We start from the raw sequence: 12232 nt of genomic DNA, 5'->3' as shown, positions 1-12232 counted from the left end.
GAGAGATGAGATGGAGAAAGTCGACATGAAACAAACTTTCTTTTGCTTGGTTTTATGGTTGATGCCCTGATTCTTCATCAAATACTTCGAGAGTATTTCTGATTTAATGTACTTTTGGAACTTCAGCCATTTGATATTGTCATTGCTAAATCTAAACCTAAACCGAATAGGTAAATAACCATGGTGAATCAAATGATTCAGTGGGTGGAGTTGTATAGAACAATACAGCACAGTACAGGCCCTTTGGCCCTTGATGTTGTGCCAACCATATATTGCCTGCCAAAAAAAAGTTCTAAACCCTCCCTGCCCCATAACCCTCTATTTTTCTTTCATCCATGTGTCTGTCTCAGAGTCTCTTAAATGCCCCCAATGTTTCAGCTTTCACCACCATCCTTGGCAAGGCATTCCAGGCACCCACAACTCTTTTATATATATTAAAAAAAATCTTTACCCCTGATGTTTCCCCTAACTTCCCTCCCTTAACTTGGCTTATCTATCCCTCCACTCTATGCTTATCCATCCCTTATCTATGCCTCTCATAATCTTGTTTCCCAATCCAGGCAACTTCCTGGACTCCATAGCTTCCACATCCTTCCTATAATGAGGTGACCAGAACTGAAGACAATATTTTAAGTGTGGTCTTACCAAAGATTTGTAGAGTTGTAACATGATCTCTTTTACTCCTGAATTCAATCCCCCATTAATGAATCCCAGCTTCCCATAGGCCTTCTTAATTATCCTATCATCCTGTGCAGAGACCTTGAGGAATTCATGGATTTGCACCCCAAGGTTCAATCACACTCTTGAGTAACCAATGATTACACCCCTGTACTTAGACCTGGTTTGTCCTTCCAAAATGCATCACCTCTCACTTATCCGGATTGAAATCCATCTGCCACTTTTTTGTCCAATTCTGCATCCTGTCTATATTAACTTGTAACCTTCAACAATCTTAAGCTCCATCCACAACTCCTCCAACCTTCATGTCATCCACAAACATACTAACCCATCCTTCCACCTCTTCATCCAGGTCATTTATAAAAATCACAAGCAGGGGTTGCCGACCTCCAGGCAAAATACTTTTCTTCCACTACTACTCTCTGCTTTCTTCCCACAAGCCAAATTTTTATCCATACACCCAGTTTTACACTAATCCCGTGATTCATGACTTTCTGGATGAGTCTCTCATCCAGAATGCTTTGCTAAAATCCATGTAGACCACATCTATCCCCTACCCTCGTTAATTTCTTTACATGCCTCAAAAAAATCAATTAGATACGTGAGACATGACCTTCCCTTAACAAAGCCATGCTGACTATCTCTGTACTTCTCCAAATGCTCATTGATCCTATCCTTAAGAATCCTCTCCATTAGTTTAGTCACCACTGATGCAAAACTCAGTGGTCTATTTTCTACCTATATGGCTTTGTGGTTTAATTGACAAACTTCTATTTCAGTGACATGGAAAGTGCAGAGGGAATTCTAAATGTGATGAGAGGAGCAGGGATTGAGCCTGGCCCAGATACTTCTGTTGCCCTACTGAACGCATATGCTGAAAAGGGAGATATTGAAAATCTGAAGCAGGTACAAATATCAGCAGCTATTGTTTAGAGTCAAACATAATTTCATTTATACAGAATGAGATGTATAGTTTTTAATGAAGAGGAGCAGTCAGGTGAAAAAAACAGAATGTCAGTTAATGCATATTTCAAGAAAATCATGACTGAAGCATCAAATTAGAACCAGAAAGCATATTCCATACTCATTAATAATTTGCCTTAATTTCAGACATTGTGATGTTGAAACCTTTTTTTTGCTTTTCAATAAATAATGTGACAAAAAAGTTGGGCATTGGATTTTGGGAGATCTGACATGATCGGCCTACACAGTGAATGGTTGGGATCTGGGGAGGGTTGTAGAGCAGAGAGTTGGAGAAGTAGAGGTACATAGTAAAAAGCCTTTTGGCACATTGGCCTTCAGTTGGAGTATTGTATAGAAGATGGGAAGACATGCTGCCGTAATATAAGACATTGTTGAAGCCCCATTTGTGTTGAGTTTTGGTCACCATGCTTCAGGAAAGATATCAAACTGGAGAGGATGCAGAGAAGATTACGAGGACTTGGAACCCTTTGAGCTGTAGCGAGAGATTGAGCAGGCTAGGACTTTATTCCATGGAGTGCAGGAGGATGACGGGTGATTTAACAGGGGTATCCAAAATCATGAGAGGAATTAGATTGGGTGAGCAATTGTTTGCCCAGAGTAGGCAAATGGTAACTAGAGGACATGGGTTTAAAGTGATGGGGGAAAGGTTTAACACAAACCTTAGGGTTAATTTGCACAGAAGATAGTAAGTGTAGCCTGCTCCAGGAGGTGGTTGAGGCAGGTGTACTGCAAAATTTAAGAAAAAAAATTAGATGGATGCATGGATAGGATAGGTTTAGAGGAGTATGAGTCAAACAGGCATGTGGCCTAGTGTGGGCAGGATATTTTGGTTGGCATGGCAAGATGGCCTAAAGGGCCTTTTTCCATACTGTATGACTCTCTGACTTTATAATTATAAGGAAACTAGAATTGGGAGGCTTACAACTTCCTCATTCTCAGGATTACTATAAAGCGGCACAACTGAAATTTATTAATGCAATGTTTGATGCGACGAAATCCCATGCTTGGGCTAAAATAGAACTGGATAAGATTGGTGAAAAGTCTATGATGGAATTTATTTATAAATGGAATTCAAAATTATTAACTGGAATAGACCCACCAATTCTAAAACATCTAATTGAATTATGGAATAAAATTGATTATCAGATAGGAAGAAAGGTTAAGATTTCAATGAGTTGGACATCCTTGAATCAATGATTAAGTCAGTTCAGAGTCTGAAATATTAACACGTTTGAATTAAACGTGATTTTTGCCAGTTGGCTTGAGAATTGGTGCAGATTTTTATTGTATGGCACTTACAATTGTACAACCATCAGCCAAAACATATTGCACTAAGTTTATTCTTTAGTCTTGATTATGTTGCCTTGTATTGTAAAGAACAGAAAAAAAGAAATTAGTTCAAATTTACAAATGCAAATCTTCTGTCTTTATTTCCAAAAGCTTCCTTAAATTCATGGCATAATGTGTACAAGCTGCAGATAATGACTTTGTTTTTCTCCAAGATTAGCTTTTGTCTGATTTTAACCTCTCAGATGTTGTACCTTGTAGCTACCCGATGAGAAATTGGCAGGTCTTCATAAAAAATCTGATTATGGAAAATTGTGAAAAAAGAAATCAAAAGGTGTTGAAGGGGCACACATCTCTTTTAGCACCGCCTTAAGATATTTGCGTGATTTGAATCTAAAGCCTATTTGTATGTGTTTAATAAATCCTTTGTTGATAGACACTGGAGAAAGCTGAAAAGACAGATGCCAGCCTGATGGACAGAGACTTGATGCAAATTATCTTCAGCCTGGCCAAGTCTGGCTATCCACAATATGTTCAGGATATCGTGGAACGGATGAGACATGACAGGGGATATGTACCAGGCAAGTTTCATACTAAGTTGCATATTTGTGATGTTCAGTTTTAAAACCTCAATTTTTTTCTTAGTTTAATGTATTAAATTGGTAGTTAATGTTAATACTCAAATTTAAGAGCCAAAACACATTTTCTTTCCATTTTCTTGCTATTTTTCGTGCATGAATCCTGGAGAGTCATGTAAAATTTATCTGGATTTGGTCTAAATGTAGATATTGAACTAAACAGTCTTGCTTTTAAGACTTCATTGGTAAATCTACAGCTTTTTGCAGTTTTAAGTACTCAAAGGAATCATATTTTGCCAAGTTATTCAAAATGTTTGTAGAGAAATGCCAAGGAAAAGTGCAGAAGGCCAAAATTCACAAAATATTGGTCAGCATCCAAAAGAAGAGTTATGTGACTGTATTTATGTTTTTTTTTTAATGAAAGGGAAAACTTTTTTGGCATCTTAGTATTATAATCTTAAAAGCGCTTGAACAATTTATAACAATGTAAATACTAGATTGATGTATAGATTTTGAAAAGCTTAATTTACTGATAATGCAAATTCTTCAAAAATGTCTGATTCTAACTTCATCAGCTATTCTGAAGCTGAAAAATGATAAATTATCGATGTAATCTTTCTAGTCTCCGGCATGGTTCTGGGGAATTGGAAGGTTGTGAATCTGGTTCCGCTGTACAAGAAAGGTGGGAAGGAGAAAAAAGGAAACTATAGACCTACAAGTCTGACGTTGGGAAGATATTAGAGTCTATCCTCAAGGATGAAGTTATGTAATACCTGGATATGCTTGACAGGATAGGTCCTAGTCAGCATGGTTTTTTGTTAAAGGGTAGATCATGTTTGACTAACCTATTAGAGTTTTTTGAAGAAATCTCAGGTAGGATAGACAAAAGGGAGGTTGTGGATGTTATTTACTTGGATTTTCAAAAGGCTTTCGATAAAGTGCCGCATGCTAGGCTGATAAATAAAATGAAGGCCCATGGATTTACAGGGATGCTATTGGATTGGATAGAAAATTGCCTGAGAGGCAGAAAGGTTGAAATTAAGAGATCCCGTTCAGAATGGCTGCCTGTAACAAGTGGTGTTCAGCAGGGGTCGGTCTTGGGACCGCTGCTGTTTACAATTTATATTAATGATTTGAATTGCGGTCTAAATAGGTTTGTGGCCAAATTTGCAGATTACACCAAGACAGGTGGTGGAGCAGGAACTGTTGAAGATACCGTAAAATTGCAGAGGGATCTAGACAGATTGGGAGACTGGGCAACTATACGGCAGATGAAGTACAATGTTGAGAAGTATTTGGTTCTACATTTTGGCAGTGGAAATAAACAGGCGGAGTACTATCCAAATGGGGAACAAATTCAATCCTCGGAGGTGCAAAGAGACCTGGGCATCCTTGTGCTGAGTAATCTAAAAGTAAATGCCTAGGTAGGATCAGTAGTGAAGAAGGCAAATGCTATGCTAGCATTCATTTTGAGAGATATAGTATTTAAGAGTAGAGAGGTGTTAATGAGACTCTATGGGGCACTGGTGAGACCCCATCTAGAGTACTGTGTACAGTTTTAGGCCCCCTATCTTAAAAAAGATGGGATGTTGTTGGAAAGGATGCAGAGGAGATTTACCAGGATGATTCCTGGAATGCAGGGGCTGGAGTATGGGGAACGTTTGGCAGCTCTTGGGTTGTTGGAGTATAGTAGAGTGATGGGGATCTCATAGAGATATTTCAAATATTGAAAGGTTTTGACAGAGTGAATGTGGATGTTTCACGATGGGCAAGTCGAGGACAAGGTGGGGGGGGGGGGTCATAGTCTTAAAATTAGAAGTTATTTAATCAAAACAGAAAGAAGGAAAAACTTCCGTAGTCAGAGGGTTGTGGATTTGTGGAACTCACTGCTGCACAAAACAGTGGAGGCCAGATCACTGGGAGTATTTAAACAGGAAATGGATAGGTATCTCATTAGTAGAGGTATCAAGGGATATGGTGAAAAGGCTGGTTATCAAGGGATATGGGGAAAAGGCTGGTTATCAAGGGATATGGGGAAAAGGCTGGTTATCAAGGGATATGGTGAAAAGGCTGGTTATCAAGGGATATGGGGAAAAGGCTGGTTATCAAGGGATATGGGGAAAAGGCTGGTTATCAAGGGATATGGGGAAAAGGCTGGTTATCAAGGGATATGGGGAAAAGGCTGGTTATCAAGGGATATGGGGAAAAGGCTGGTTATCAAGGGATATGGGGAAAAGGCTGGTTATCAAGGGATATGGGGAAAAGGCTGGTTATCAAGGGATATGGGGAAAAGGCTGGTTATCAAGGGATATGGGGAAGAGGCTGGTTATCAAGGGATATGGGGAAGAGGCTGGTTATCAAGGGATATGGGGAAGAGGCTGGTTATCAAGGGATATGGGGAAGAGGCTGGTTATCAAGGGATATGGGGAAGAGGCTGGTTATCAAGGGATATGGGGAAGAGGCTGGTTATCAAGGGATATGGGGAAGAGGCTGGTTATCAAGGGATATGGGGAAGAGGCTGGTTATCAAGGGATATGGGGAAGAGGCTGGTTATCAAGGGATATGGGGAAGAGGCTGGTTATCAAGGGATATGGGGAAGAGGCTGGTTATCAAGGGATATGGGGAAGAGGCTGGTTATCAAGGGATATGGGGAAGAGGCTGGTTATCAAGGGATATGGGGAAGAGGCTGGTTATCAAGGGATATGGGGAAGAGGCTGGTTATCAAGGGATATGGGGAAGAGGCTGGTTATCAAGGGATATGGGGAAGAGGCTGGTTATCAAGGGATATGGGGAAGAGGCTGGTTATCAAGGGATATGGGGAAGAGGCTGGTTATCAAGGGATATGGGGAAGAGGCTGGTTATCAAGGGATATGGGGAAGAGGCTGGTTATCAAGGGATATGGGGAAGAGGCTGGTTATCAAGGGATATGGGGAAGAGGCTGGTTATCAAGGGATATGGGGAAGAGGCTGGTTATCAAGGGATATGGGGAAGAGGCTGGTTATCAAGGGATATGGGGAAGAGGCTGGTTATCAAGGGATATGGGGAAGAGGCTGGTTATCAAGGGATATGGGGAAGAGGCTGGTTATCAAGGGATATGGGGAAGAGGCTGGTTATCAAGGGATATGGGGAAGAGGCTGGTTATCAAGGGATATGGGGAAGAGGCTGGTTATCAAGGGATATGGGGAAGAGGCTGGTTATCAAGGGATATGGGGAAGAGGCTGGTTATCAAGGGATATGGGGAAGAGGCTGGTTATCAAGGGATATGGGGAAGAGGCTGGTTATCAAGGGATATGGGGAAAAGGCGGCTGGTTATCAAGAGAAATGGCGGCTGGTTATCAAGGGAAAAGGCGGGTTATCAAGGGAAAAGGCGGGTTATCAAGGGAAAAGGCGGGTTATCAAGGGAAAAGGCGGGTTATCAAGGGAAAAGGCGGGTTATCAAGGGAAAAGGCGGGTTATCAAGGGAAAAGGCGGGTTATCAAGGGAAAAGGCGGGTTATCAAGGGAAAAGGCGGGTTATCAAGGGAAAAGGCGGGTTATCAAGGGAAAAGGCGGGTTATCAAGGGAAAAGGCGGGTTATCAAGGAAAAAGGCGGGTTATCAAGGGAAAAGGCGGGTTATCAAGGGAAAAGGCGGGTTATCAAGGGAAAAGGCGGGTTATCAAGGGAAAAGGCGGGTTATCAAGGGAAAAGGCGGGTTATCAAGGGAAAAGGCGGGTTATCAACGGAAAAGGCGGGTTATCAAGGCGGGTTATCAAGGCGGGTTATCAAGGCGGGTTATCAAGGCGGGTTATCAAGGCGGGTTATCAAGGCGGGTTATCAAGGCGGGTTATCAAGGCGGGTTATCAAGGCGGGTTATCAAGGCGGGTTATCAAGGCGGGTTATCAAGGCGGGTTATCAAGGCGGGTTATCAAGGCGGGTTATCAAGGCGGGTTATCAAGGCGGGTTATCAAGGCGGGTTATCAAGGCGGGTTATCAAGGCGGGTTATCAAGGCGGGTTATCAAGGCGGGTTATCAAGGCGGGTTATCAAGGCGGGTTATCAAGGCGGGTTATCAAGGCGGGTTATCAAGGCGGGTTATCAAGGCGGGTTATCAAGGCGGGTTATCAAGGCTGGTTATCAAGGGACATGGGGAAAAGGTTGGTAATTGGAACTAGGAGTAAGTTTAGTTTAGCTTAGTGCATAGTCACAGAACAGATCCGATGGGCAGTGGCCTGCTTCTGTTCCTTTATCTTGTGATCTTTTATCATAACATTTAGAATTAAGAGACAATTCAGCAGGAACTTTCTTTTTCAATAAACAATGAAGCCTGATGAAAGACTCCAGGTCAGTCAGCATGAACAGAAATAGTCAGTAAATATTTTGGATTGGGACCCTTTCTTGACCCTAGTTTGCTCCATATTCCAGCATTTGCAGTTCTTGGGTTTCTCTGATGTTTTTGTCCCGTAGCTTATGCCCATATGAAAATGGAAAAAATGCAATCCATGTGAAATTTTTGAAAAAACTGAAATTTTAACAAAATATTTTGGATATTTGTTATACATTTTTGTTTTTTAATAATAATTTGAGGGGACCCAAAATTCTTTTTTTTTTCAGGGCTGGTTTCAATTCAAAAGCTAATAATAAGTAGAAGTAATCTTCCTTTTGAAAAGACATATGGTTGACATCACCAGCAGCTTGGAAAATTTTGGGCATTGACGTAGTCAGTGATTACTAAGATGAATCTTAGCGGTCAAATGGAGAAAAAAAGTTCTAAAGTTGAAATTTATTGTCATTACATGGCAACACATAAAACCCAGAGATTCTTATTCCCTGGAGCCAGATAGAACCAGTAACTGCACTCAAGAAGAAATAAATATACACAAAAGAAAGACATTTAAACAAACTGCAAATACAGAAAATAAATATTCAGTATTCAATAGTGAGCAAAGTAAGAGTCCTTAAATGAGTCTCTAAGTGAGTCTGTTCAGGAGTCTGATTGTTGAGGGGTAGCAGCTATTCCGGAACCTGGAGGTATGTATCTTGTGGCACCCACACTTCTATGACAGCAGCGAGAAGAGAGCATGTCTTGGATGGTGTGAATCCTTTATGATTAATGGTGGGGAGAGTTTTTCCTGTGATATACTGGGTTGTATCTACTACCTTTTGCAGGGTTTTCTGCTCCGAAGTATTGGTGCCCCCATACTAGGCCATGATTCAGCCAGTCAGTACGCTTTCCACTACAAGGTTTCGGATGACAAACCAAACCTCAGCAAACTCCTGAGGAAGTGGAGGCGCTGACGTGCTTTTTTTCTGTGACGGCATTATATGATGGGTCCAGGAAAGATGCTCCGAGAGAGTAAATCACAGGAATTTAAATTTACTGCCCCTCTCCAACTCTGATTTTCCCAATGATCACTGGATCATACATCTTTTGAAACATCACAAGAGAAAGTAAAATGTACAACTGAATTTTATGATAGAATGGGGATACAGTGAAACTTGTGATATATGATGTACTCAGGTCATATTGGTTCTGGATTCTGCATATCAATCCCACAGCATTTTCTAAGATGTTACCCAGTATGATTCATTTTCTGCTATAAAGGGAGTTTAGGAGCTGGGGTGTGTAAGGTAAAACATCATGAGATGGGAATGTGTAAGGAGTTACCCTGTACAGGGCTGTAACAAGATGTGAATGCATCCTTGTACTTACAAGATAAGAGAGACATTGATGGATTGAGAGGCAGGAAGCTAGCAGGGAAAGGATAGCAACAGTTTTAGTCATTGGACAAGTAATGATATGATGATGTTCTAAGCATGTATCCAAGGGTATAAAAAATCACCATTTTGCTGATAACGGCAGAATGCATTCTCCGACTAACATTGTTAGTCGCAAGTGTTACAATCCGGTAATAAAGAACAAAGAACCCTGATTTCGACTCAGTCTGGTGTTTGTCTCACTCATTCATGAACAAAGCAGACCTAACAGGTGTCAATGAATTGAAAGTGAGTTCACTGAATATTATTTGGTGAGGGAGATGCCCAAACATCAAAATTTCAGAATATTTGGACAGTCAATTCTCAGAGTTTTACTGAGTAAATTAAAGGTTGCGTGTTTTGGGTAAGATAATTTACTCACAAGGTTGTCATTTTTGAGTAGGTTTGCTAGATGTCAATACTTTCCACAAGCAATTATTAATAGGTCTTGCACAATAAATAACAGTAAAATTTTCATCTTTAAGCTAATGGTTAAATATTCACTGAGGGACTTGTGTTATAGGGTAGTTGGACAAGTAGGAAGCACAAGAAATGGGGAAACATAATATTTCATCTTGACAACCTTGGTCAGAACTGGGAGAGGAGGAAAACCAACCTGCCAGGAATTTCCTATAATTCTCTTTTTTATTATGCTTTTTTTGTGTTCTTTTTAAATGCCTAATTAACTTATCAACCAGTGGTTTATTATCATAATATCTCTGGTCTCATCCTGTGGGGTATATTCCCTTCATCCCATTTATCCTTGTCCTGACCCCTCTTCATCTAAAAGCTAATTTATTTTCCCTTTTTTGCAATTCTTATCAAGGACAATTGGACTGGAAAGTTTATTCTGTTTCGTTTTCCACAGATGCTGCCTGATCTGCTGAGTATTTCCAATATTTTCTATTTTTGGAACAGATTTCCAATTTGAGAAGTTTGTTAATTTTGACAGGAGTCTGAAGTTCATACAAATCCATGAGCCTGCTTTTCCTTTCAGTAAGATTATGGTTGATGTCTTTGGTTTAACATTAATTTTCTTCCCTAATGCCCAGAAAGTTGAATTCCCTGCAGACAGTTCCCTCTCTGTCTTCTTAAACTTATTTTTGTACGTGCTCATTGTTACAGATGCAATGAACCTGTGCTTGAGCCTGATTACACAAGGTTTGGAAGAAACAGCTTTCCAAGTGTTGAAAAACTTTCCCAATTTTCAGTCTGAAAATCAAAATGGGGACATATTAGATTTTGGCAACTTCTTCATTCGGCACTGTGTAAACCTAGAAAAGGTAAAAGACTAATTTAGTGATATTCCTGTATTTATTGTCTCGTATGTATTTTGAATATTGGTACAGGTACACGATCTTTTATCTGGACTACTAAAATCTGGAAAGCTCCAAAATCTGGTAAGTGGGGAGAGAGGAGCCCAGCACTTGGGGGAGGCCGCCGAGGGACTGGTGCTTGGGGGAAGCGGCTGGGCAGCCGATGCTTGGGGGAGACGGCCGGGCAGCCGGTGCTTGGGGGAGACGGCCGGGCAGCCGGTGCTTGGGGGAGACGGCCGGGCAGCCGGTGCTTGGGGGAGACGGCCGGGCAGCCGGTGCTTGGGGGAGACGGCCGGGCAGCCGGTGCTTGGGGGAGACGGCCGGGCAGCCGGTGCTTGGGGGAGACGGCCGGGCAGCCGGTGCTTGGGGGAGACGGCCGGGCAGCCGGTGCTTGGGGGAGACGGCCGGGCAGCCGGTGCTTGGGGGAGACGGCCGGGCAGCCGGTGCTTGGGGGAGACGGCCGGGCAGCCGGTGCTTGGGGGAGACGGCCGGGCAGCCGGTGCTTGGGGGAGACGGCCGGGCAGCCGGTGCTTGGGGGAGACGGCCGGGCAGCCGGTGCTTGGGGGAGACGGCCGGGCAGCCGGTGCTTGGGGGAGACGGCCGGGCAGCCGGTGCTTGGGGGAGACGGCCGGGCAGCCGGTGCTTGGGGGAGACGGCCGGGCAAGCGGTGCTTGGGAGAGACGGCCGGGCAGCCGGTGCTTGGGGGAGGCATCAGAGGGGCTGGCGCTTGGGGCAGACGGCCGGGCAGCCGGTGCTTGGGGGAGACGGCCGGGCAGCCGGTGCTTGGGGGAGACGGCCGGGCAGCCGGTGCTTGGGGGAGACGGCCGGGCAGCCGGTGCTTGGGGGAGACGGCCGGGCAGCCGGTGCTTGGGGGAGACGGCCGGGCAGCCGGTGCTTGGGGGAGACGGCCGGGCAGCCGGAGCTTGGGGGAGGCGTCCGAGGGGCTGGCGCTTGGGGGATGCGTCCGAGGGGCCGGCGCTTGGGGGAGGCATCCTAGGGCCCGGCGCTTGGGGGAGGCGTCCTAGGGCCCGGCGCTTGGGGGAGGCGTCCTAGGGGCCCGGCGCTTGGGGGAGGCGTCCTAGGGGCCCGGCGCTTGGGGGGGCGTCCGAGGGACCGGCGCTTGGGTGAGGCGTCCGAGGGGCCGGCGCTGGGGGGAGGCGTCCGAGGGGCCGGCGCTCGGGGGAGGCGTCCGAGGGGCCGGCGCTCGGGGGAGGCGTCCGAGGGGCCGGCGCTCGGGGGAGGCGTCCGAGGGGCCGGCGCTCGGGGGAGGCTTCCGAGGGGCCGGCGCTCGGGGGAGGCGTCCGAGGGGCCGGCGCTCGGGGGAGGCGTCCGAGGGGCCGGCGCTCGGGGGAGGCGTCCGAGGGGGAGGCGTCCGAGGGGCCGGCGCTCGGGGGAGGCGTCCGAGGGGCCGGCGCTCGGGGGAGGCGTCCGAGGGGCCGGCGCTCGGGGGAGGCGTCCGAGGGGCCGGCGCTCGGGGGGGGCGTCCGAGGGGCCGGCGCTCGGGGGGGCGTCCGAGGGACCGGCGCTTGGGTGAGGCGTCCGAGGGGCCGGCGCTGGGGGGAGGCGTCCGAGCGGCCGGCGCTCGGGGGAGGCGTCCGAGGGGCCGGCGCTTGGGGGGGACGTCCGAGGGGCCGGCGCTTGGGTGAGGCGGCCAGGC

The 12232-nt window shown here is 45.5% G+C and overlaps 1 protein-coding gene across 2 annotated transcripts in view; it reads left to right on the top strand.

The window, feature by feature from the left end:
• Window positions 1–12232, top strand: part of lrpprc (leucine-rich pentatricopeptide repeat containing) — a 162708-nt gene that overhangs the window by 43335 nt on the left and 107141 nt on the right. For both annotated transcript variants that reach the window (XM_069931064.1, XM_069931065.1), the window contains 3 exons: window positions 1458–1584; window positions 3386–3530; window positions 10385–10542. In XM_069931064.1, the coding sequence (XP_069787165.1) occupies window positions 1458–1584; window positions 3386–3530; window positions 10385–10542 (430 nt within the window). The remainder of the gene's footprint in view (window positions 1–1457; window positions 1585–3385; window positions 3531–10384; window positions 10543–12232) is intronic.

The sequence above is a fragment of the Narcine bancroftii genome, chromosome 4 (assembly GCF_036971445.1).
Source record: "Narcine bancroftii isolate sNarBan1 chromosome 4, sNarBan1.hap1, whole genome shotgun sequence".
In the NCBI taxonomy this organism is placed as follows: Eukaryota; Metazoa; Chordata; class Chondrichthyes; order Torpediniformes; family Narcinidae; genus Narcine; species Narcine bancroftii.
Note: the sequence above shows the minus strand (reverse complement) of the source record. Positions and strands in the feature narration are given on the sequence as shown.